The sequence below is a fragment of the Branchiostoma lanceolatum genome, chromosome 9 (assembly GCF_035083965.1).
Source record: "Branchiostoma lanceolatum isolate klBraLanc5 chromosome 9, klBraLanc5.hap2, whole genome shotgun sequence".
Taxonomy (NCBI): domain Eukaryota; kingdom Metazoa; phylum Chordata; class Leptocardii; order Amphioxiformes; family Branchiostomatidae; genus Branchiostoma; species Branchiostoma lanceolatum.
Window position 1 is genome coordinate 12,771,320 of NC_089730.1, and position 27,575 is coordinate 12,798,894.

Genomic DNA, 27,575 nt, shown 5'->3' on the forward strand with positions numbered 1-27,575 from the left:
AGCAAAGTTATTCCTAAAAGAAAGCTGATATAAACCAAATAAAAATTCATGATGATACTGGTGAGCTGTATGATTCAATTGAATCTTGGCAGCATCTTCAACTGAAAAAGGCCACTATCTGATTCATACTATATCATTCTATACATCACAGAACATGCCAAGTTGTGTCCTGCATACACAACAGCCTGGCTAATGAACTGCTTACAATCTGGAGCAGCCATGGTGTCTCCTAAGCTAATGAACTTGGCGTGTTACACTTACAGGCTCCCATAAGACACACCATTCAAGCATGACAAAGTCTTCTTTGTTCTCTGATCAACCATAATGTTTCCCCATCAATATCACTCCATTTTGTCTTCTTCCTGTGGTCTGGGCCGAGGTAGACTCAAATTTGCTATGCTGTAAAATCAACAAACATCTGCCCTGTGCGTGCATGGCCTGCAGACAGTGCAGTGGCACAGTTTTTACCAGACAACAGCGCCATCTAGTGACTGGCTGAAGTCTGTGCATGTGCCTATCCGGCCAGACACATTTATTTGTACACAGTACAGGTCAAAGCTGCATAGTGTGATGGTCTAAAATGGAAGTAGTAAGCTATTCCTGGATGGTTTAACCCTAAGGCTTACAGTGTCCAAGGCCAGTTTTAAACCTTATTTTTAATCAGCCCTGACAGTCAAAAGGTTAACATTACATCAGGTTAACAACTTAAAATAGTAATCTGCAGACCTAGCTTCTGATCCAGAACCAAGATTGCTTACCACTATACTACAGCATGCTACTTAGTCTTCATAGCCCCAGGACAATCATTTTCAGAAAGTCTGGTAGCTTTCATATTCCAACAAATTCAAGACAATAAAATGTGTACTTTAGCTAAAATTTGGTGTTGTAATATTAACCATATAAGTATAGAATTGTATATATGTAGATCTACACTTGCAGAAAAATGGAGATGTATCCTGAGTTGCAAGATGCGTGCCTCATTGTGAAATTTCAGAATAGACGCTGTTGTGTACAGTTCATGGTAGAAAAACATGACTAACCCCTCTCCCATATACAGAGCACACTCCTCAAAATAGCCCGGTGCTCAGTGGCTAGAATGTCGGCGGTATGCAGAGTTATGCACCCAGGCTCCGACACTGGACCGGAGTGGCACATACACCGCCCAATCCCACCACACGCTCCAGAATATCTCCTGTTTTTCATCTGTGCTCCCATTCCCACATATGGAATGGCGGGGGATTGATTTTTTTGGAGGGCTGAGTAATTTCAGCTCACTATAGATTCACAAGCAATTATGTACGGGGCATAGTGCTGTAGTGCCTTTACACCGGCATGCAATTCAAATGTGACGGACGACCCTATCGTGGATTCATCCAAGCCGTAACTCATAGCTGGCATAGGTCGAACTGAGATACCAGTATTTTTAGCCATACATTGGGCCTTTGGGATTGAAAATGTCGTGGTTTTGTGTTGCAAACGACCCGGACTACTATAGCTTGGACTGCTGTAAGTATCGCTGCCCGTCCGTCCCTCACGCCGTGTGCGTGCATCAGAAAGGTCGGACAGTTTCTGTGTACATTCCTAGCATGTGCGATGTTTTCCCATCCTAGCTGTTCATGTGTAAACTAAAGGACAAGACGTCCAATGTGTTTTACGAGGGGGAGGGGCATGGATGTGTTTTCTCTGTTTGTCTGTTGGTTGGGAATGATGTGTGACTAAACTGGACACTTGATGCGATGTGGTCATCTGTGGGAAAGTGACCAGTGTGATGACCAGGCTGCTTTAGGACCATTATTCATCCTGGAATGTAAACATCTCAATTGACCAAGCACTTGACAGATATTGTTTATTGCTCCCTGCTGTTTATTGCTTTCTTGTCAATGTATCTTGGGTACAGCAGAAGAAGCCTCAGCAGCACTGCCATGTATGCTAGTATTTAGTACTATAGATTTAGATGGCACAAATTTCCTCCACTGCCAGTGTCTATAGGCTGTATTTAGTTGTTACAGAGGTTACTGTCCTCATCTTTCTTGCTATGATGCCATCTGTGTGACGCTGTCATTGCTGCAGTCATATCATATTATCATTGGACTGTCTGGCTACTGGCTGTCTGCAAATTGCTTTAGGTTAAAGTACAATCGATATTTTGCATTGTCATTTAATTTTTTTATATAGTATCAGTATTTTAGGATATGTACCGTATTTAAGTTCAGGATAAGCATATAACATCAACTTATTGTTTGGATATTACATGATGGGTGTGATTTCTCAAATTCTGTATCACTGTAGTCTACCTGGAAATGTCTTGCTTATTGCATCATTTAACTTCAACTAGACAATGACCATTTTGTTTACTTTTCTTGTAATGCACAATCTGACTGCCACAAAGTAACGTACCAGTGGTAATGTTATCTCCACTGGTGTACTTTGCGTCCTGACTGGAAAGTTCCATCATGACCCTTACCTGGCCTTATTTGTGCTTACGTTCGTGGTGTTAGGTCCCAACAGCTATCATCATCAAGGTCACTGTACAATGCTAATAGATCCAAAGAATGTACAACTGTGTGTTGTGACCTTCACCAATTCAGTTTAACAGTGTAGGACGTTCTTTTCCTGACTTTTGTAGTTTCAGTTATAGATCTTTATCAAGACTTGGGCTTTTTTGGATGGCTATTCATTCCCACATAAATGTAAGTCATACTTTCCATGTTAATCAGCCAGGAAAGGAGGTGTCTATATTCAATGGCCACCTGGTGGGGTGTTTATTATTGGGGTGCCAAATATGGAGAGGTGCAATATTGCTGCCTGTCATGGGTCATTCCTATGCAATTAGCCAGAGTAATGAGTTTTTTCCACTTCAAGAAGCAAGAAGCCCCACTTGGAATAAAACTTGCATGGGGTACCTTTAAAACAACATTGTAGGTAGATAGTTTTCATCTGTGCAAATGGTATTCTTCCTCTGATAGTGTTAACACAATTAGTCATTGAACTGTAACGGTTTGATAGAAAAAGGCAGTGTTTACGTCATGTTTGCAAATTATACCTTGAGAACTCATGAAATTGCTTTGGCCATGCCCAACCGATTGATGTCAAGGATTTGTCCAGTAAGAGTTATTTTTGTCAACCAAGGACCAAAATAATTACAGTGTTTAGATTGTGAAGCAACACAAACTTGTTACATACATTACATTGCCATCTTGTACCGACAGCTTGGGGTTACTGTAGGTCATGACATGTGCCCCAAAATATGCCTGTAAGTTTTATTAGTTTTTTTTCAGCAACTTCAACAACCACAGTCTTTAGATCTACTTACCCATGTTTTGGCAGTTTTCATCAGGGCATATTGAACTTTGTACTGCATTCCACAAGGTGCAACAAAAGGTGTATGAAAAACGTCAAGTGGCCAAAGGTGTGAAAATGCAATAAGCCAAGAGTACAGGTTGCCATCCCTCACAAATGTCCCTTTGACACTTATATTGTAGCCCCTGAATAATTGAGTAGACTTTACTGGCAGCACAGGTGATGCAGAAAATACCTAGTCTGATGACATACTGACATTATTACCACCTTTCATTCCGTCTCTCAGCCAGGCATTTTGCTGTAGTACAGTATAAATGCAAAACACATATTTAGAGGGAATATGATTTCATAGTCATGGCAAAAACCAAGACAATAAAGCAACATTTTAATACAGTAGTCTGGAATATTCCTACAGGCAAATATAGCTAGTTTTCCAGGGTTTGAAATAGTATTATGCCTACGTTGTTACCATCAATCTATAAATTTTTCCGCCGTGACATCTTTGCAGATTCTGTCCTTGGTTTAGTGCAGAATGTAGGTGGGTAATTTCGAGCCCTGTTCAGGCCTACTTAGTTTGGTGTATCGACACTTCAAACAAGGTTGGTAATTAGGAAAACCCACTGAGCTGAAAATTGGTTCATGTTGGACTAAATGAGACATCGATCAAGGTATTCAATTTGTGAGAGAGTGTACATGTACATGTATGTAGCCATATTGACTGGTATCCATCCAGCACTGTTATAGGCAGAGGACTAAATCAAAGCAGACCTGGGATGTATAGAAGGCAATGAATCATTCTGTACCTATGATTTAGCAAGGCAAACCTAAACTACAGTATCAGTATTATCAGTTATGTTGAGATCAGAGAGTTATATCAAAACTTGTATATGATAACTATGATGTGTAAATACAAATATATTTGGTGATGGTATCACTGAATATTGCTTTAACATGCATTTACAGTGAGGAACAAGATAAACGGAGTTCTGTGAACGATCCTGTCAAATGAATGCAATATATAGATATATGACTTGAACTATAATCTAAAGTAAAATGTTTTTGTTGATCATTTGTAGAAAATGGCAGTTTGCTGGGCTTTGGACTGAAAAACTATTACTCTGTATTGCATCAAGCTATGACTCATTTTATATTAAAAGAAAATTTTATTACCACAACTCCCATGATATTTATGCAAAGATGTGTTATCATATTTTATTAGCTAATACATGCAAATAACTCATTAAAACCACCACATAAAACAGTTGTGTTGAGCCTATATACTCCCATAGGATTAATCCGAACATAATTTAATCTTTGGTGGCAGCTATAAAGTCGTTAAAAAGACATTTGTCAGACTATAAATAACATCCACCTAAAGTTTTCACCCTTCATTGGTACATTGTATATAGATATCTTGTTTATCTGTAAAATGTTTGATGAACACTATGATACTGTGCAGCAACAAACATTCAAGTTGTATTTTGGTCAGAAGAGGTATGCATAACTTATGCATGTGAAGGGCAAAAGGCTTACAAACCCTAACCCGGACTGCAAACACTTTATTTTCCTGTAATCTGTATGCAAATTTAATCCAACAAAACTAGTCAAAAATATTCTTTTCTTTTGAGTTAACTTGTATTTTTGTAGGGTAGATAAAGGGTAAAGGTAACCAAACCCAGACATCAGTACTGTACAAACATCATTTATGACTATGTTATCTTGTCATCTTTTCTATATTCAAACATAAGAAAATAGAAAATGTTCAAAATGTTGTATTTTTGTCATACAAGTTGTATCTGTCGAGTGAATGTAACCTAATGTAGGTGAAGGGCAGAGGGTGCACCAAACCCTGACCCAGCTGTCAGGGTGCCATAAGATTAATGCCACTTAGCTGATGTCAGTAAACATGAGTCATGGATGGGTCCATAATTAGGAGGATGAGGACATGGTGTGTATATATGGGAGCCGTGGGTACAAGTGTTAGGCAGTCGTTGATATTCGCTGGGAGGGTAAGGTAGCAAGGGGCTGAAGGGAGCATGCGGTGGATAGCTGTACTCAGGGTTAAAGATACAGGTACAGAGGAAAGAAATGATATTATTTACTCTTGTCTTATAAAAGAACTATCCCTTTTGTCAAGTTGCTGATATTGCCTAGTGTTATTATTCAAGGACAAATTTGTTATTGTTACCGTGAAATGTAGATGACCAGTGCTTTTCCATGTGTGATAGGTATCTTTCATAAATATACAGTGCCACTTGAATAGTTGTAACCGTTGATTTAAAAACATAATCTAATACTGGATACCACTATTTTGGTGGAAATGTAGGTAGAAATATGATTGTAATCTTTTTGATTATGATTGGTTCATTGTAATTCAAAAATCTTTCAGATATTTCTCTAAATTATGTTTCAAATGGTGTAAACATATCAGGTAACTAATTGGACAACTATGTTACTTACACAGCCTTGATATGTTACAGAAGCCTTCTATACATACAACAGAGGGTATATTGCCATTGATATCGACTATACATTTACTTACTGTCTTGTTGTATTTTCCAGACTCCCCCCAAGGCCAACAGTCCACGCTGGGTAACAAGATCCGCAGTGGTGTGGGGAAGGGGGTGGAGGCCATCCAGAGGAAGATCACCCTGAGTAAGTCCCAGTCCAGCCTGGGCAAGCTGCATGTCCGCCGCAAGAGCAGCGACGAGGGCAGCGATGGAACACAGAAACCACAGGTGGAGAAGGTAGGGTCATGTTTAAATGGAACATATATGATATATGATAAAATACAAGCTGAAAATGTTGACTGGTATCATACAGTACTGGAAGGCCAAGCTTTGCAAGCAACTGTAAAATATTGCCCCCAAGATCTTCTCTAGAATGTAGTGTTTCAGTTTATTAGCAGAATTGTCTGCAGTCTGCATGGGAAAGGAGTTGACAAAAATCACCTTTAGACTTGTTTTTGAAAAAAATGTTTCCTCCAGAGATAACTTTTCATAATTTACAGGTATGATGCCCACTTCTCTTTGAGCGTTTGGAGTTGCCTTTTGAAAAAGGCCATGTATAATGTATAGGAGGTTGAATACGTGTATTGCACCTTATGCAGACAAGATAAAAGCAAAGAAAACATTCCATATGGCTCAGACTCCTCTCAGGAGGTCCTGAATATCCACTTGTACTAACAAGGCAGCCGGTCACCTCCCCCTCCAACCAAGCTGTGCCCCCACAGATACACAAGTCTACAAAGCTGTTTCCAATGTGGTAAAGGCCAGTATGAATACTGTCATCATCTGGTGTTGATTAAATTTGCATTTTATAGGATGGGGATGATATGCAGAGTTAGGAAATTTGATTTTTGTATTTTTGGTGCAGAAAACAACTTGATTATTTTACAGAAGCAATTGTTTGCCTTGCCTTTCATTATTTTTTTAGCCTTTCCATTTCCTATCCTTTCGCATGTCTAATATTCATAACAGTAGAATGAAATACAGCAGAATTTTAATTAATGATGGTAGGAATATAAATATCTAAGATGGGTAAAGGTTTGCGGTCAAAGAAAAACAGAGGATTTCCAGAAATCCCTTTATCCCTCTGAGATCCATCTCTAAAGCCCTGTATCTGCTCCAACCAGACCTTGTGGGTCTGGGACTATTATCACGTGATTAGGCTGGCATCTCACACGATCCCACCTTGAGATTCCACATTGCTTGGAAAGTCAGCTAAGTCTTTGCTTGCTTTTTGATTTCCAATTAAGTCGTCCATGTGTTTTGCAAGCATTTTCTTCTATATAGGTTTTGAATTGTGAAAAAGAGAGTTTCTCTTTTCAGCCAGGTACTCTGTAAACCCATTACACACCCTCCTGCACCATTTAACCCCCATTCCCCATTCCCCTGGGGCCCCATCTGTTCCTGATTTCTGTCCCTGTCCCAAGTTATCCTTGGATTTTCTGGTTTCCTGACCTCAAAACCACATGAGGGCCCCTGAAAAAGACTGCCCTTGTTCTGTGAAAGTGAGCATAGTGGCAGTATGTGATGTCAGGTTAAATGGGTGGTAATTATGTTTCGCCAACGAAACATATTGTTTTTGTCAGGTTTCTTCTTCTCCTTCTCCTTCTCCTTCTTCTTCTCCTGTCAAATCTTCAAATCGCTTCTTCTCGGTCGTCCGTCGACCAAATAAGCTGAAATTTGGTATGCAGGTAGAGTATGTGTATACCCCTAGACCCTTTTTAAATTTTTTTGATATAAGTTTTTAAAATGATTTTATGGAGGTTTTTTGGTCATTTTCAGACAAAAGTCGCACATTATGGCCTCCAGTGCCGTGGTGTTGAAACCTGAGGACCTGAAATTTGGTTTAGTTGTGCATTGGATATTTACCCAAAGGACCCCATTATTGTTTTTGGCATACACTACTTCAAAATGATTTATTTTGCAATTTTTTGATGCAATTTTTGGTTATTTTCTGTCGGGGCCAGCAAGAACTAGGTCATACTGTAACATAAGCCCTCCTTCACTCACCCCTTTCTGGGACGTAAAACCAAGCAGATGTCAGGGTACCTATACTAATGGTATTACAGAAAGTTATATGTACCTTATGTTACATGGTACGGATGTTATATTTGACATGTACGTACCGTTAGCAAAGGTGATCACACCTGGCCATGAATTATGCTAATGACGACCTCATTTGCATAATTCCTGCATAAACTTGTATTTCCCTTACCGTGACAACATGTAGGTACATGTAGGAAAGGTGAAAGCACCTGGACATAACTTATGCTCATGAGGACCTCATTTGCATAAATTGTGCAGAAACGTGGATTTGCCCAGGACTTCTTTTGGGACAGCCCACTTCTTGCATGAGGAGTATGGGCGAAACATCCTGAATTTGCTCTTAAAGCAAATGACGGCCAGTCTAGTTTAATAAGGTGTAAGTAACTAGTAAGGTTTTATGTACGATTTAAGTCTTTTAGGCTGACATTTTGTATACTGCCACGTTGAAATATCACACATCTGAGGATAAAGAAAATTGAGCATATCATATGTCTGCTACGCATCAGTCCTATATACATGTATTCTGTGTTTGTTTATTTACAAGTCTGAGTACGGTACCTACATGGTGACAGTGTATATTATATACTAGTATAATATGAAAGGATTGTGAAAAGACAGAAATGATGAATAAGCTGGAAAAAAATAAAGGAACTTGTGGTGAAAATTTCAGGTGGCAAAAACAAGGAACTACAGTGTAACTTGAACAAGATCCTGGAGTCAAAGTATACTTAATGATTTTGTCTTAGACTTTCCTGGCAACAATTTATATCACATCAGAGTAATCATCATCTAATTCTTCAACTGACAAGCTACCTTTCTGGTTGAAGAATTCAGTTTTATCAAGCTTTGAGGCAGTTTATACTCAAGGAAACCTTACCATGAATTTTCAAAAGGAGCCATTGAACAAGAAGTTGTTTTAGTTCTGCCCACTGTGAACACATGGTCTCCATCAAGTCTAACTAAACAGGGCCCCTCCCCTTTGCCAGCAATACATATGTAGTAGTTACATAATTGAAACCTGCATTTTTTCCCACTTTGCATGGACTGGAGGAGTCCTGACAGGAAGGGTACTAATTCTCGCCTGATTGAAGGTCAGAGGTCAGCAGGAAGTACATTTATAGTTTTCAGTTACTGAGAGAGCTTCCTCCTCTCAGAGTGGACAAGCAGGAGGCAGCCATTTTGTCAGTTAGTTGGCAGTGCTGAAATGTTCCTCCATGGAGTTCTGGAATAAGTTTCCCCAGCCTGCCTGCACTCCGAACACCAGGACCTTCACCAGGAGGCGGCGGAGTGGGAGGGGGTCGGACCCGTTCCTGGAGCTGCAGCGCGATGTGCAGACCCAGTACAGGAGACGCTCCATGGGCTGCTCCCCCAGCGACACCTCCAACAGCAAACAACTCTTCATGCTGGCGGAGAAGAGTCTCGTGGCCTACAGACTGGCCAGGCTGTCCATTTCAAGCCAGGTCTTGTGTTTTGTTGTGTTGTTGTTGTTCTGGAAGGTTGTGTAGGTGATTAAGAGTTGTAATGCAGAGTGATGGGAGTTAATGAAGGTTGAGGGACTGTTGGATCGTGTGTCGGCTTTCCCTTCCTCCTGGCCTAGAGCGGTAACTACAGAGTCAGATTAGCTCAAATCTTACATCCTTCTTAACCCAGTTCGGTTTACATAATCGGATAAGCCACATTTCTGCTACCGTCCTGAAAACTTAACACCATACATTTACTCAAGCTCTAACCCATCCATCCTTTGTACCAGTAACCTGAGCCTTGAGTGCGGTGAAACATTTTAAGAGATACACTAAAACCTTGTTATTTAGCTTTGCAGTGTGTAGCATGGGCACCCATATGCTTAATTGACTCCAAGACTTCAGACCCATCTTAAGTTTCACGCCCCTTGCACTATTACATCATCTGGAGTAATAGCCTTTGCTGCCTCATCATACTGTCCAAATAAGCCCTTTTTGTGATGAATCACAAGAGCTTTAAACAGAAATGGAAGTAACAGTCAACATGCATGAGACAGCATGGACAAGTGCCAAAGTCTCAGTTTCAACTTCTGAGTGCAGAAAGTCTGTTCCTGCTGATATCATCTACAGACAGGACCCAGTGGAGTCAGATGCTACAGATTGTACCAAGCCTGTGTTGTTTGTTAGATGTCTTGTCTAAAAGCTCGGAGCTTGCTTCCACCCCAAATACAACCCTTTATGTTTCCCTTTCTCAAGTTGTTGTGCAGGAAACTGTTTGATGTTTAAATGTTTCCAAACCAAACTTTAGGAGTCCCCCAAGGCTGAAGCATGATGATTCCCTGATGTCAGACTCAAAGCCGGACAGTGAACATTTTGGTAACCTGGTGTTCACATAGGTTAAATCAACTGTAGCATACATTTGTAGTATAACTGTATTGATATAAGAAAAAAACAGCCAGTGCCTAGGAAAATTAATGTTTCTGATTACGGTCCTGATGAAAAGAGGGTCGGTAGCTATAGCCTATAGGTAGTCTCTCTTTTTTTAAATCAAAACAGGGTTTCAACAGGGGGACTTTTTCTGTCACAACAGAAATGTGGAGAACATGTTGGAAAATGATTCTACAACGTTTTTATTACTCAGATGTTTTTCCTAGACCTACCCAGAGGACTAACATGAAATTGCTTTTATTGACCATTTTTACATAAATGTGTCAAGCATTTTCTGCAGTGTCATTCTTGACCTTTTTGTATTCTAGTCATGGATGATCTTAGTGGTCATGAGATTTTATAGACGATTCAGTCAGTTTAGGAAGATTTCCCCTTTTTTCTGGCAGAAGATGCCAAAATGTAAATCTGGTTTACAGGAAGTCACGGTTTGCTTGTATGATAACACTCCCTTAGGACTTCCCTAGCATTCACAACTTGAAGTAGACTGTCTTTCCAAGTATCAATGACTATAGAGTATTCATCTGGAGCCCAAAGTGTGACATTTGGCCCTCTCTGGGTGTCTATCCCTAGCCTGTCTTTGTAAACATCAGGTCTTCTAGCTGTGGTTTCCCTCTACAGGAACAGGATACACAGTGAGGAAACAGCTACACAGAGTTGTTGTCATGCATTGAACGATAAAAAAAACTCAAAGCTCCGAACATGCGAAAACTGTATCATAGGCTTTCTTATCATAGGCTTTCTTATCCGTTCCTGCTAGAGTTTGAAATGGCTTTACCCCAAAATAGAATATTTATTCATTTCGAGTAGACATCTTTGCACAAGATGGTACCAAAACCAGGAAAGGAAGCGTCCAGTCATGACCTTGGCAAGTTTACAGCTCTGGGTGACTCAGCTGTAGGTAGTGAAGCTCCAAACCAAAGATGTTGAAGACAATGACTACATTGTCCCCAAGTGCCTTCTTTATTTATATTACAGCCCACCTAAAGCAGGAAACCCAAGAACAAGGTCAAGAGGATTAGCCTTTGAGTAGCTTGATATTTTCAGGCTATCCTTTACATGTGAATATAATTTCTCATAGTCCATGTAGTAGTTGTTATATATTGAATGGCCCAGCTTTGATGTAAATGTGGAAGCCCACATGTAAGTTCCAGACAACCCTGTGTGCCCTGGGGAGTACATGTTGACCCAGTCCCACACAAGGTGCTACAGACTCTCAGCATAAACACTGGTGCAGCCTTGAACCATCTCAGCTGGCTTGTTGTAGGCGGAGCCATTACAGGATTCTAGCACTTCAAAGCCCCACTTTGAAGATGCGGTGTTGAACTCTGAACTCTTGCTAGAGGTTGGTGTTGCCAAAGCTAACAGTGGGCTCAGACTTTCACATAACAAAGTTAACATCTATACAAACAAGTCTCAGGGGCACGTTGTGGTGCAGGTTATGTCAAAGGGTTGCATAAATAGATGGAAAACCTGTGTAAATATGATAGTTCTTCACACCTTTGTTCAGGGAACTACAGAAGCACTTCACCTTAAAGTAACATTGACCTCAGGGGGTATAAACCTGGTAACCAGCTATTTTCCGGTCTTCTACCTTGTAAGATTGGCCAATGGCATGATAAAAGTTGCCAAACTGATTTAAAGGTTTTCCTCTTCCTCTATGAATTTGTTTTTCTGGTGCTATCCCACACACCAAATTCTAATGTTTATCCATCTGGAATAGGCCAGAATGAAAAAGATTATGGTTTTTAAACTCATTATCAACCAACACCTAATAAAAGACCTTTCTGTCATCTCTAAAATAAGTATTTTTGTAGAAGATCTACATGAATATATGAATCATAGTGAAGGTTAAAGGGCCCTATCTATCTCAGCAGGGATAAGTCTGGACTTATGTCTGTAATTGTTAAAGTTTGCATATACCCAGAGCCGGAGGAATTTCAACTACTGTAGTCATTAGTAAAAAAATGCAAAACTAATGAGAAGTTACCGGTATTTTCCAGGATGAAAACATTCCTCAGAAAAGCGACCGTAACTTAATGAGACTTTTCCCATTTTTTCCAGGATGTGGACAAGTTGCACCTCTCCCAGAAAGTGGTCATCAACGCCCTGACGTACCTGGAGGCTGTGGTGGACAAGAACATCCTGGAGAACGTGCCGGCGACGGCCAGCGAGGTGCTGCAGACGGTGATGGAGCTGTACAGCACACTCAACTCATGTCTCATCAAGGAACAAAGGTAAGAATCTCTGCATTATGTTGTGTGATTTCCACAAAGATATACAACTTTTGCTTGTTTTTGTACACTTTGTATGTCGTTTCTTGATAACTTTCAAATGATTTGTTGCTGTCTGAAGACAAGAGAGCAAAAAAGTACTCTTGAAAGTACTCTTTACTTGTCTGAATAATGATAGAGAGTTATATGTACAGTAACCGAAAGTCCCAGGCTCAAAGTCCACCTGTTTTTGTGCCCAGTTCTGTGATCATGTCATTCCTTAAGCAGAGTCTTACCAACCTGATCCACATGTAAGACAATATGAATGTTCTTGTTCCCAGTTCTGTGATCATGTCGTGCCATAACCAAGTGTACCAGAGATAAAGAGTTCTCATGTTTCCCCCCCCCCCAGTTCTGTGATCATGTCGTGCCATAACCAAGTGTACCAGAGCCTGGCCAACCTGATCCGCTGGTCCGACCAGGTGCTGCTGGAGGAGGGAGAGATCTCCAACAAGGAGGCAGCCAACGAGGTCATCCATGCAGTGGTGGACGGAGTCAAGGTAAAAACACAGCACTAGAATTGAATGTTTGTTTTTAAATTGTTGTGAAAGGATACGAGAACACAAGCTGCAGATGGAATGAAGGTACGTATGGAAGTGTTAGGGTCCAAAGATGTTCATGATTTTTCTATCGTGGTTACATAAAATGGTTGATACCATCTGCTATGTTTCTATAGGCTTTATTAAAGTTTTCAAGACTTGTATTGAGAGGTTATCAAAGTACAGTTGAAAATTCATCCATAAAAGTGAAGGGTAAGGGAAGACAGTTTTCAGTAGGTAAAAGTGACTTAATAAATCATTCTGAGAGCCTATTTCAAAATTTGCACCACTCCAGGAACTGGTACAGTTGTCTATCGAGAGATTACAGGACAAGTCCATGCCCCGCTCCAGATCAACAACAGAAGTGTCTCCCACCAAGGCTATCAGGTGAGTAACATGGCAGACATAACTCATCTGTGGGTGACTTTGTGTAGGAGGCCCTACAGTGTATATGACTCATTCTGAAGCACAAAACCTCTCCACAAAAGGAAATCTGGAAAAGTCACTTGGTGGGAGGAAGAAGCTTGGATGTAGCCCAAATACACTTACTTCTTATGGAATCATTATGACAAATGGATTTTGGGGATGTGAATCCTAAATCTTCAGAGAAAAGGGGATTTAATTAGCATCGCCAAGGTAGTGACATGGAATACTTGTGAGACCCTCAAAAGATTTCAGCTGAAAGCCCATTAGAATTTCTTTCACATTTTAGTGAAGGATGTCATGACAATGTAGAACTTGAGTGTGCTACCCAAACCTACATTGAAGACGTCGCTGACTCAGCACCTCTAATATAATTTTTTGTGATGTCTGTATGGTTGATGCCGTACCAGAATTGATGATGTACATGCTATTCCTCAGTCCCAATGGCCACAGGTCCTCACTAGGAGAAATCCCACTGAGCCCTCGCGAGAAGGAGATCGTCCAGCAAACCTCTCCCATTGCCAGGTCAACAGAGAGCCTGATGTCCATTAGCTCCTCCGAAACATCAGGCGACGAACCGCCGCCTAAGCCAGCCTTGCCAAGGGATAGAGTGTTGATCAATATGGACAGGTCAGTCATCTACTGTTGCAGGTATTGTAAGTGTTTTCTGGGCAGGTTCAGAGCTGTGTTGGCCAAGGGCTGTACGTTCATACATTAGTACTAATAGTAGGATAATTCTTAATAGCTGTAGATTTTAACAAACACTTGGCCTCGACATGTTATAGAAGCATCGGTATATCAAGTTGGTAGTTTACATGTATGTAAAAGTTGTAAGGGTTCAGTTGAATTGATGAGGATGTTAAAACAGATACTCGGGGTGCAGAATGCATGCAGAAAGCCAGGGGTAGGAAGGCATAGAGGAGGCTGGGATTTGATACAAGGAACAAGCAGATACTGAAATGACACACAACATGTTTGTTGCTCCCTTAGGCATAGGAACTCCAGTCCACCCTTTATGAAGGCACCACCAGCTCTGCCCCCCAAGCTGACCAAGCCTGCACAGAGAACACACTCCATGCCTGGTGCCGACTACATGAACCAGAACTCCCCCCGTCGCAAGTTCGCAGTGGTACAGCCCATTTCACGGACGCCCTCCAACGGTGCAGCGTACCCTCCCACCAACGTGGTGCCGCCCTTCAACGTCACGCCAAGTACACCATCCCCCTCCTCGACGATGGGATATTCCAACTCTGTGTTCACATATGGTGAGGGGCCGTACGGGACGCCCCCCTCTGCGGGGTATGTAGTGGACCTGCCCAGTGGATCAGCCAGCAGCGTCAGCAGTGGGAGCTTCAGACACTCCATGGACACTCTGAATTTCTCAGGTAGGAAAGGCTTCTTATGTCATACCCTTTCCATTAGAAGCTGTGACTGCTAAGTGACCAAAGATTTGACAGAATCAGGCATCATATTCCAATTACGTTTATTATGAAATTATGGGTTACCCAAGCCCAATTTTGGTTGCTATACGGTCGCTTAGAGATGGAAGTTAAAGGGCCTTGGATAAAGGAATATGACGACATATTGACGAAAACATCTTCCCTTCTGATTGAATGTGTGTTGCATTTTGTAATGTGTATTATTTTTTGTAATGTGTATTGTGTTTTTATATGTTTTGTAATGACTGTGTATTGATCTTTTCATGAGTGTCATTATCAAAATACCAACAACTTCATGCATATGAAAGCATTGTCTCTAACACTGGTTGACTCTAATCTTTCTCTGAATTTCCAGAGCCAAACTATGACCTGATTTGCAGGCATATAAAGCCATTGTCTCTAACACTGGTCACATCTTCCTCGGTATCTCCAATGTGAAAGTATTGTCTCTAACACTGGTCACATCTTTCTCGGTATCTCCAATGTGAAAGCATTGTCTCTAACACTGGTTACATGTTCCTCGGTATTTCCAATGTGAAAGCCTTGTCTCTAACACTAGTTACATCTCATCTTACCCTGTATCTCCAGAGCCTGACTATGACCTGATTAGCGAACAGTACATGATGGAGGGCAGCGAGACCAGCAGCACAGACGGGATGCTGCGAGCCAACTCCCCCGGCCCCCCCGGTAACACCTCCAACCGCTCCAGTCTGCATGACAGTGACTCCACAGACTCTGCTTCCACTAACCGGGGCAGTATGGCCAGCCAGGACTCTCTGTTTGGCGACCGGAGTCCCGCTAACACTCTTGACACCTCTGCCAGTGCAATGGGGGCCGCAGACTCTCCGCCCAAGTTACCGAAAAAATTGCGAAAGCACACTACTCCGCATGGCAGTTACGATAACTTGTTACAGGACAGTTTCTTGGGGCCTGACAGCCCGTTCTCGCATCACGTTGGTAGTCCGCATGCTCGAATGAGTGGTTTTTCTCAGCATGCCTTGTTGCAGCCTATGCCTTCCCGGAATGCTCTGTGTGGTAGCAGGTCACCTGACCCAGATGTTCCACCACCGCTACCAATGAAAAAGAAGCACAGTAAGTTGGGGTTCATGTGTTTGCTTTAGGTTGTGCTGCCTGCATAAAACTTGGAGTCTAGAGTTCCTAGTGGGTGGAAATGTCTGCTTTTAGTGAGACATACAAGTAATCAAGGCTGTCTATTATATACGAAGTAGTTGTGCTGTTCTTGCTGTGTACTGTAATCTTTAAGTAGTTGTTAGAGCTAATGTGTACCTACTGTGAACAAACGTGCAAGCCTACCTCCTTAACAGGATAGCACTGCTTTGCTTTGTTGTATAGATTCATAGCAATAACTGCCCCAAAAAAGGTCTGTATACTGTACACATAGGTACTAGGGTACAAGACATCAATTCATTTAGACCAGATTTTCAGAATTTCAGACTCACAAATGATTTTTAAGAATTACAATGACACATGTTATAGTTTATTCCATTTAAATCACTCCTAAGACTGGTACATTATTTTCAGAATCATTTTATCTCTTAATTTGATGCAATGTGCAAAACAACAAGAAACGTATGCTCTATCTCGTTCAAAATAAAAACATGCTCTGTAAAATTTACTCTGTGCTGAAACACTGCAGCTACAACAGTTAAGTTACTGAACTTATCATCGATGTTGCTTACTCTCTCCACAGTTCAAGCGTACATCCACATGTTTGGGGACTACTCTGAGCCGAGCCCAAATTTCTTCTACTCCGCCCACCAGGGCCTGGGGTACAATGGACTTGAAATGTCTCCTTACGATAACCTGAGTCCCTGTATGGAGACCTCGCCATACGACAATGTGCAATACAACACAGAACAAGCCGGAAGTTTCAATTCTGCTGGAAACATCTTCAGATTTTCCCACTTAACGCCGGAAGGACAAGCCGGAAATGGAGATGTTCCCGTAGAAGCCCCAGCCCTCCCCCCGAAAAGAAAACATTTGGTATGTACCAACTGTAGCTTGTTTTAGCCATAGCCTCTCTTTGTAGATGTGCAGTTTCTTTTCAATCAATTTTGACAGCTGTCTGTCCATTTCCTTTTTTGTTCACGCAAAGTATCGAAAAGTTAAAAAGAAAATTATGCTGTTTAAGAAGTTGAAATATTAGGTACAAGGAAAGTCGGGAAGAAATCATGAAACACAGTGCCTTGGTCTCAAAGAATAAGTTATTGGGTCTTTAAAATTGATATGGTGTTACCAACATGTTCTGATAACAATTTATAGCAGTGCTATTGGTGGCCTGGTGGTTATACAATTTAGTTGGGGCCTTGGTTCCTGGATTATTTTGCTCACAAAGTGTTCTTTTCCACTTGTTTTTCAGGACAAGGATACCAGACGACACCACACATCACATGGGATCCCCTCCCCTCCAATGTACGAGACCCCTTCCAGAGACAAGTCCATCAGTATGATAGAACCCTCTCCTACAAGTACTAGGTAAAGGACTGTCATTATTATATAGATAATGAACAATGTGCAACTGAAAGTGACCTCATTTATTGTCCGACTACTATTCCTTACTACTGACACGATTGTCCATGAGTATTATGGTTAATTTCAATATCTACATCCCCAAAACTTCTCATCCATAGATTGTAGTCTGTAGGATAAGGAAGGTATATCCGCATTTGTATATATGTTTCAGATTTGTGACAAGTGTCAGATAAACAGTAGAGAACTAGATCTTGTTTAACCAGACATTAAGGCTTTACATGTTGCTTAGCTCACAGATTCATTGTCTTTCAGCTTGGAAGACAGACCGAGCACACCTGAAGAAGAGGAGACCAAAGGAGACACCCCCACCAAGCCCAACACACTGGACTCCCTGGATGTGTCTGACAAGTTAGTTTTCAAGAAAGAGGTGGGTTACCCCAGGAAATACCACACGATGCCAAAAACAAAAGTTAGTACAACTCACCATTCCCACTCATAGCAGGACTGTGCTTTGTTTTCACCTGGCTTGTGCCTGCGCTGTGTGGAGTGTTTACGGCTTCATGGTGTGAACTTTCAGTTGCTGTGTTTGCCTTGTGGTGCCAGTTGGGTTTGTAGAACTTGGTGGTTCATTATCTTAGTGAACATCTCTGTAGCTAATTCGTACAATTGGTGTAATTTTTCTGTATCTGAAGTAAGTGTACAGCATCCCTTAGCATGTAAGGTCACATTTCAGCATGTACAGTCTGTAAGGCCACATTCCAGCTTTTTTTGTGTGGATTTCTTTGTAACCACTGCCATAATGTTCATGACAAAGGTTTCTCACTACCAACTGCAATGCCTGGTGGAGTTAGAATGTCTATTGCTCTGTCTTGTCATTGTTTTCACCGTACCATAGGACACAGAAGCAGAGCATTTTTTACATGTACATTTCAAATGGGTATCTGCCAACAGTAAATGGTACTAGACCAAGTGAATGTTGAGGCACGTCAGATTGCAACAGTTAGCACAATCTGTATTTCTTATCCTCCTTTGATTATGTTCTGTTGCTGTTTGTGTTATTTACTTCTATGCAGTGATCTTTGCTATAAACCTGTTTATCATATAAAGTTGCATTCTACCTCCTCCTAAATTTGACTCTTAATAATCTTTTGATGATTTTCCCTTACCTATAGGGAGAAGACGGTCCTGACCTTAGAGGGGGGTCCATGGATGTACTGATAGTGCATGCTACTGGAGCTGACAAAAATGGTGAGATCTTTTATACAGAAGCTGTAAGAATCAAAACTTTGATACCCAGAGGCAGGTCATTGTAATACAACCAGCAGCTGCTGCGCCACATGCCTGGTGTGCTTTGAATGTATTAAAGGTACACTGGCTACAAAGATACGGGACACCCCTGGTGTTTTTGTTATGATGGTGTAAGATCTCTAAAGTTAGATGCCAACTCATAGATCTTCCATGATTTAGTTGTAGTTTCCATGATATCATTAGCTTATCTTTGTGCTATGAGTATGATGGTGTGCAGCACCATTTTCCATTCTTTAGTCAGGGGCAGGGCCCAGTTTGATGCCACTATACCGCAGAATTGACTGCCGTTTCTCCCTGTGTAATTGTTCCTCATGATGTATGTTCTGTTTTTGCCCAGACTTGATGTTCTATGAAGCATTCCTGACAACCTACAGAACCTTCATCACACCCAAGAACCTGATTGACAAGCTGCTCTATAGATATCCTTTTAACAAAGTTTGTTACTAATACTTGTTGAGAGTAACGTAGATTCATGGTCTCACTGCACAGATTAAGTGTTTTTATCTCTTTTCAAAATGTAGGATTCTGTAGAAGTTTTGTACTTCTATTGTTGTATTTGCTTTCCCAGTAAGATGAAGAACAAGAGAAGACAAAGTCTGTTGACGAAACTAGCTCTTGGAGGCTCAAAACATGGTTGCTATTCAGATATTCCCCTTAACTGTTCCCACATATAACAAGTTTCGCCACATGTCCGACAACACCAGAAAAAGAGCCAGTCGAAATGCCTTCTTCTTGTTGGTCAGAGTAGTGGACGAGTTGTGGTGAGTAACTAGATCCTTGTTTGAAATGCTTATATTCTTCTTTAGCATTACTGCATCATTCAATGGTGGAACATTAATCCAGGAAGCTCTTTGTATTTGACAGAATGTATTAATTATCCTTCTTGAGTTGCTCGTGCCCATGTCCCTCAGTTTGCCTGCCCAGATATCAAGAATAAGTGGCAGCCTACTGCTAGTTGCATGCTAGTTTTCCAGTTTCCTGAATGTCCCTTTTCCCTATTTTCCCAAGTCTCTATCAAACCTCTGATGGTGTCCCAGCATTGGTAGATTTCTGTATCTGGCATTGATAAGGAAATTTGTTCTTCTTCTTGCCCAGTATTGGTGAGCTGACAGAAGAGATCATCCAGATCCTGATGGACCTGGTGTTTAAGCTGCTGTGTGATGGGGAGCTGGTTCTGGCTAAGCTACTGAGGAACAAGATGCTGAACAAATGTGACCAGAGAAAACAGCTGGCCCTCAACAACAATTTCTCACCGCTGTCTGCGCTTAGTGTTTCTGTGAAGTAAGTTGAAACATGCTTGAAAGTGTAACCCATGTACATGTACTTGTCATACAGTTCTTTGTATACACATGTACATGTATCAGGAAAAATGTGAAATTTTTCTTAAAATTGGTGTTGTTTTTTTCCATCTTGTGAGAACAATATTAATCAGCAATTGATAAATGTTAGCTTGGGTTTTGTTTGCTTGAAAAATACTTTATCTGATGTTCATTGACATTTTTTTTTTTCAAATTTCTGTCACAATGTCTTCTCAAAAATACAACGGTTATGTCAGAAAAGGTAATCTTTTGTTCACTTGTGTCATTCTAGGCGTGCCAGTTTGTTTGACTTTAAGGGAGAGGAGTTAGCAGAACAGATGACTCTACTGGATGCCGAGGCCTTCCAGAAGATTGAGATTCCTGAGATCTTGGCCTGGGCCAAGGAGCAGTCTGAGGAGCTTAGTCCGAACCTCACCACATTCACAGAGCACTTCAACAAGATGTCTTACTGGTAAGTAGTTTGAGCCTAACAACATTCACAGAGCAGTTTGATAAGATTTCTTGGCGGTAAGAAGTCCGAACCTCCCCACATTCACTGAGCAACAAGATGTCTTACTGGTAAGTAGTCTGAGCCTCACCACATTCACAGAGCAGTTTAACAAAATTTCTTGCTGGTAAGAAGTCCAAACCTCCCCACATTCATTGAGCACTTCAACAAGATTGTGAGAAAATGCTATCTATTTTTTACATACCACACTAGATTCAATTCTGCAAGATTCTTTTTGAGTTTTTTTAGAAATTAAAGAAAATTCAGCAGAGAAGTGCAATGAAATTATAGGAAGGTTTTGACATTGAATTTCTGCTTACTGATCAGTTTAGTGATGAATTTCACCGAAGCATTGCCTAAAAATCACAATTTTGAAGGTCGTCATTCACATGCCTGGTTTCTGTTCCCAGGTGCCGGTCATGTATCCTCACACAACCCAAGGCCCAGGAGAGAGAGAAACTGGTCAACAGATTCATCAAGATTATGAAGGTAAAAACTATCAAACAACATGTTTGTATTGACTGCTTGGGATCACCCAGAACTCTGTTACGAGTTGGTATATCTTATGAGTGAGTAGTGGAGGTAAATACAACATTTGTTATTTTCACTGCATGATGCTGTTAGGGGTTTGGGAAAATTTAAAAAGAAGCAGTGTTAATGTTTTCTTTGAAATAAGTAATGGTATTGAAAAGTCTTGTTTATACTATTCTACACTGTGTCTTAAAGTAAATAGCCAAACCTAACAAAACTTTAAGGTAGGCTACACCACTGTGGCATCACAACGTTATTGAATGTACATCTGTTTTCCCTCTAGCACCTTCGACGGTTCAACAACTTCAACTCGTACCTGGCTATCCTGTCGGCGCTGGACTCTGCGCCCATACGGAGACTGGAGTGGCAGAAACAAACCACAGACGTGAGGAAACTACTTTCTTTTGTCTATTATTGACTGCCGCTGACTATCACAAATGTCCAATTCGTTGGTGGAAGATTAACAGCATTGATCTTTTTAAAGACAGATTAGGAATGATGTTAATGGAATTATGTAAAATTGTTTGTGCAGAGTTACTTCTCTGATATTTAAAAGAACACAAAAGGCGCTTCAGAAAATCCTTTATAACCACTTGTATTTTTAGTCATTTGGGTAAATTTTCGACTGTCTACAAAAGATTCAATACAAGCTTTGCATAAAGCATTGTGCACATCTGTTAAACATTTCTATCTTTTCTTTCCGTCACAGGGTCTTGCAGAGTACTGCACATTGATAGACAGCACCTCTTCATTCCGTGCTTACCGGGCAGCCCTGGCTGAGGCCGAACCACCATGTATACCTTACCTGTAAGTGTACAGGTTTTCAGTCTCTTGTTATGTTTGTTCCAGGGAGTATTCTTGAATGCTCTTTTGCTTCAGTGAATAGCCTGGTAAGGGAATAGTTTAGTCACTATCCTCCACAGCACAAAAAATTCCTGTTCAAACTAGAATGGCAACATTTTCGGGAAAATGCAGAATATTCCCCTCCCATTACCTACACCTCAAATATGACATCCTTAGCATTGACTGTAAGGATATGACGAAGTTTCTGCATAAATTATGCAAAGGAGGTCGGCATTAGCATAATTTATGGCCAGGTGTATTCGGCCTTTCCTAAAGGTACCTACATCTCAAATATGACATCCGTAGCTTTTATGGTTAGGGATGTGCATAAATTATGCATAATGCACTCATTAGCATGATTTATGGCCAGGTTTTATGACCTTTCCTAAAGGTACCTGCATCTCATCCGTAGCCTTTACAGTAAGGGAAAAACAAGTTTATGCATAAATTATGCAAATGAGGTCTGCATTAGCATAATTTATGTACAGGTGTGTTCACCTCTCTTAAAGGTACCTACATCTGAAATATGCCATCCGTAGTCTTTACGGTAAGGGATATACATACATTATGCAAATGAGGTCCTCATTAGCATAATTTATGTCCAGGTGTGTTCACCTTTCCTAAATATACCTACATCTCAAATATGACATCTGTAGCTTTTACGGTAAGGGAAATACAAGTTTTTGCCTAAATTATGCAAATGAGGTCCTCATTAGCATAATTCATGGCCAGGTGTGTTTACCTTTCCTAAATTTATCTACTTCTCAAATATGACATCTGCAGCTTTTACTGTAAACGCAATACAAGTTTTTGCATAAATTATGCAAATGAGGTCCTCATTAGCATAATTTATGTTCAGGTGTGTTCACCTTTCCTACGGATACCTACATCTCAAATATGACACCTGTAGCTTTTACGGTAAGGGAAATACAAGTTTCTGCATAAATTATGCAAATGAGGTCCTCATTAGCATAATTCATGGTCAGGTGTGTTTACCTTTCCTAAATTTATGTACTTCTCAAATATGACATCTGCAGCTTTTACTGTAAACGCAATACAAGTTTTTGCATAAATTATGCAAATGAGGTCCTCATTAGCATAATTTATGTTCAGGTGTGTTCACCTTTCCTACAGATACCTACATCTCAAATATGACATCTGCAGCTTTTACTGTAAACGCAATACAAGTTTTTGTATAAATTATGCAAATGATGTCCTCATTAGCATAATTTATTGTCAGGTGTATTCACCTTTCCTATAGGTACCTACATCTCTAATATAACATCCGTACATTGTAACATAAGGTACATATAACTTGCTGCAATACCATTAGTAGAGCTACCACCGCACATCTACTTGGTTTTTGGCAGAAGAAAGAAGAAGAAGAAGAAGAAGAAGAAGAAGAACAGGCAAGCAAAAACAGTATATCCCCCTTCCCACTGGAAGGGGAATATAAATACCTATTGGACTTCAGATTCTAGAAAGTAGATGCTATCTGAAATGTCTGACCGTCTAAAAACTTACCCAGCTGCTTGAGTAACTTTTGTATTGAGTATCTTATTACCTGGATGTCTAGCCTTCATGGACGCATCCCTGATGTAATGTCCTGTTTTTGCAGAGGGCTGATCCTACAGGACATCACATTTGTACACCTGGGCAACCCTGACATGCTGGAGGACGGGGTCATCAACTTCGCCAAGCGCTGGCAGCAGTTCAACATCCTGGACAACGTGCGCAGGTTCAAACAAGTGTAAGTCTGCAGCAGATTCTATTCTATTGCAGGAATGCTTTTGAGTTAATATGTCTATACAAATCAGAGAAACATTGAAAGTTATGCATACCAACCCATGGCATACCATTGACATCCCTTGAGCATAAAATTGTATGTTTTTTTCATTGAATTTTCTAAGAGATTGGTGAATACATGTAGGTAATGGAAGTTCTGAACATTCAATGTAAATTTTAAACCATTTTATCTGCTGACAATCTTTAACAACCAACATGTGAAAATTTACAGATACCTATCACTGCCTGTGGTTCTTCCAAATTAAATATGATTGTTTTTTTCTCCATATTCCAACAGAAGAAATAGATTATTATTCCTGGTACCTCAACACATAAACATTAACATCAACATTAATCAGCCAGGTTGCATAAATCCGCCACTTTGAAAAACAATGAGTTTGAAAGATCTGTAGTGCAGCACACCCAGTTTAGATATACAGGATGGCGGAACTTCAGGGTGGGGGAATTATGTACCCTGGTGGAATTATGTTAGTAGATGTTACATGTTATATGCTGACAAGTTCCAACAACTAGCAAATGCACATTGCCTGCGGTGAGTTAACTGAACATACCTCTTCCCCTCAGGCATTTCGACTTCAAGAGGAACGAGAAGATCCAGACTTTCTTCAACAACTTTGACGAGTACCTGTCGGAGGAGGCCCTGTGGCAGATGTCGCTGGAGATCAAGCCTCGTGGCGTCCGGCGGAAACCGGAGCCAAAGGAACCGCCTCCTGCTGAGTCCTCAAGTTGAACCGTTATGTTGAAAGATCTTATATTCCAAGCATCTCATCCCATATTTATTATATCATCTACCACTTTGTAACTCCCGCCGCAAAACACCCCTGCATCTGTTATGGAATCATCCAAAGATGACTGGTATCTACCAGTGCTTTGGAATGTAACACTGAGACAGGGGGTGTGCAACAGATGGCACGTGCTGCTGATATTTTTCCATGGATGAATGTCAGTTCAGTGGAGTGCGAAAATTGGGGTCAAGTGGACATTGTGAAAAAGAAGCCATTGCGAGAAGAGAACCATTTGTGATGGCTAATTTTTTTATCAAGTCATATGATATAGATCATGTAGAGGTTAACATGACCTATAGGGATATGGTCTCCCATTGCCTTTCTTGTCCTACAAATGAAAATGGGAAAGGCAAGCGGTTAGAAGGCCAAGAGAGAGAGAGACTTTGTGGCTGTTTCATACATGTCATGGTATTTGCACAGCCAGGGGGACACAACCATTTTTATACACCTTTGATACGGCTGCAACCAGTCAAACTGGAAATGGTTCAGTTTTTTCTTCTTTGCAACTTGCCTTCCAATAGTCAGGCTAGCCTTCCAATTGATTCCTGATTTTTGTTGGGACCAGCATAGGAAAGGCCAAGTATGGTAAGGCAAGCCATGCACCCAGGCATAACATTTATATCAAGGTACATACATGTATACAGTGTATGTCGGTTTCCCATCAGGAGGCACAGACACCCGTAGAAGAAAATGCAACGTCTGGTTTGCTGGCTGCTTTTTGAATTTGGGTAATGAGTTTCAGTGATAAGGTCACTTTCTCTGCTCTGAACATCATCTAAAGAGCTGGCCTTTTATACTCGCATCTTTGGAAAGTTTCATAGACAGTGTAGAACTTGAGCAGTTCCACTTGTTCTTACAGAAAGGATATGTGATTTTAGGAGGGCCGCAGTGTGATCATTTGGGACATTACAAACAAAGGTCTCATGCTTGAATTCTAAGCCAGTGTAAGCACTGGGCTGATTACAGAAAATGAGCTACATTGCAAGATGTCTCTTACTCCAGAAACATCTGTGTGACAAGGATTATGAAATGCTGGCATTTGCTTCCTCACACTCTGAGATTAAATGTCTTGATTTTGATTGAAAGGATGACCTTTCAGGCAGTGCTGAAAGCAGAAAGGATTATAGTGTAAATTGTTGTAAATGATTGTAAGTAAGCCTTGGTATTCTCTGGGCTAGTGGAGGTTTTAGGCTGAACAGAAACAGAAGTAACAGAACAAAAGAAAGGATAACAGCCACAATTTGAGAACTGGAATTGATAGAGAAGCTGCTTTTCATAGTCAGCGGTGACAGAATGAGGTCTTGAATTGGGAACTTTAGAGAGTGCCATGACAGTCTTATTGGAAGATGAAAAGATGTGAATAAAGAGGTGTTCTTTGTCTTCCATGCTGTAGATATCACTGTAGTTAGTGTGTGAAAATGTTCAGGACAAGAAAATAATAAGACAGGAGAAGCAGAGTTAAGACTCTTTCCAGACAGAATAGTCTTTGGGAACAATACATCAAGTACGTAATGTTTCAGTATAAGTTACTGACTGCAGTGTTCTAAAACACAATTGAAAAGTGCATAATCAAATGACATGCAGTCTTACAATATTTTTGTGTGCATGCACAATGTACAGGAGGAATGTGTTTGAGAAGAACAAAGTTAGTTCAACCCTGCACCAGAGGGAGTGAGTTCTTCAAAGTTCTCATGTAACATTCTTGAAGACATTGTGCCGCCATAACTTGGCCAATCACATATTGTGTTACATCCCAGGTTAGTGTAGACATATTTGATGGAATGTCATCATCAAACAATTGTTCTCTGGCTGTGTTAAAAGTATAGTTAAGACTAGTTAACAGATTTTGACACCATAGCAAATAGCATCCATAACACTGTTACAGTTTAAGATGTGTTACACAGTCTGTAAACTTGTTGCCATTAGTTATGCATCCGTACTGTCTATGTGTACATTCATGTGACCTGTAGTTTAAGTTTAAGTCTTATGAACTGTGAATCAAAAGCATTCATATGTCGCAGAAAACCTGTAAGCTGATGTGTTGACTGACTGTATGTGTTTGTGTCACTCAGTGTCTTTCATACAAAGTATCATGGCTAATGTGTCCTTGAAACGTAGGGAAAGTAGGATTTAGATAAGTTCTACCAACAAACCCTGTTCTGCATTGAGTAAAGATGACTTGATTTGTGATCCATGTTCAAAATACATTTTAACTTGTCTATAGTCTGAATGGTAAGTGAATCTATGTTATAAGGTGGAATCTCTGTGAGTTTCACCTAAATTTGATGGGAGATTTTCTGATCAGATTGCACACCAAAAGCGACTACCAGTACAAAGTCTAATGGACAAAATTATGACATAGAGACAAGAATTAATTTATGTTGATTGGTTAGATACTTTCTGTGTAATAGCTAAAATGGCCAGCATTTACATACATGTATAATATCTGTTTTCAACCACAGTTTTATCTGTTTAGATAGAATATAGCATAGCAATTCTTAAGCACAAAGTGCCAAAAGCTGTATCATACAAATTTCTTTTCTAGATTCCTTTACCTTTCCAACATTTTTATTATTATTATAGAATATGTTCCCTCTATTTTCTACATTTGTGTATTGCTCATCCCTTGTTCTTGTGTATATATTTCTGTTCTGTAATGTTTTGTAAATAAGGGATTTCTATGGACTCCCTGTAAAGAGATAGGACATGAAATTGTGTAAAAGTCAAACCCTGCTGTGCTGACGTGCATTGCCTTTTATGTCTACAGAAGGTGTTACCTAAAGTTATTTGTAAATTTTACATTAAAAGCCATTCATAATGTTACAGTCAAGTCTTGTGTGTTTTTTTCCTCTTTTACTACACATACTACAAGTACATGTACAACAGTTTATGGTTATATCCCAAAAATGGCCCAGCCATTGGTCTTAAAAGTTTCCTCTCCTACAAACCTGGGTACAATACTGTACATGGTTGTGTCCAATGAAACGTGATCCAGCCCTGCCACTCCTGCTAGTATAAGGTCCTGTCCTTGGTGCTGAACAACATCTCATCCTACCACCTCTGCTGCATTG

General features: G+C 40.5%; 1 protein-coding gene across 1 annotated transcript; it reads left to right on the forward strand.

The window, feature by feature from the left end:
- Window positions 1-1,190: 1,190 nt before the first annotated feature.
- On the forward strand, window positions 1,191-27,327 carry LOC136442572 (rap guanine nucleotide exchange factor 1-like). Its single transcript, XM_066439497.1, has 21 exons — window positions 1,191-1,557; window positions 5,863-6,047; window positions 12,323-12,495; window positions 12,884-13,031; window positions 13,366-13,457; window positions 13,932-14,123; window positions 14,484-14,878; window positions 15,521-16,024; window positions 16,644-16,936; window positions 17,313-17,428; window positions 17,738-17,894; window positions 18,598-18,673; window positions 19,071-19,152; window positions 19,402-19,494; window positions 19,829-20,014; window positions 20,324-20,503; window positions 20,950-21,028; window positions 21,354-21,455; window positions 21,780-21,877; window positions 23,532-23,663; window positions 24,284-27,327. The coding sequence occupies exons 1-21, from the start codon at window positions 1,455-1,457 to the stop codon at window positions 24,447-24,449; spliced, it is 3,552 nt and encodes a 1,183-aa protein (XP_066295594.1). The 5' UTR covers window positions 1,191-1,454; the 3' UTR covers window positions 24,450-27,327.
- The last annotated feature ends 248 nt before the right edge of the window (window positions 27,328-27,575 follow it).

Coding starts and splice junctions, on each gene's coding strand:
- LOC136442572 (XM_066439497.1), top strand. CDS start 1,455: ATGTCGTGGTTTTGTGTTGCAAACGACCCGGACTACTATAGCTTGGAC. Junction 1,558..5,862: donor CGTGTGCGTGCATCAGAAAG/GTCGGACAGTTT, acceptor TGTATTTTCCAG/ACTCCCCCCAAGGCCAACAG. Junction 20,015..20,323: donor GCGCTTAGTGTTTCTGTGAA/GTAAGTTGAAAC, acceptor GTGTCATTCTAG/GCGTGCCAGTTTGTTTGACT.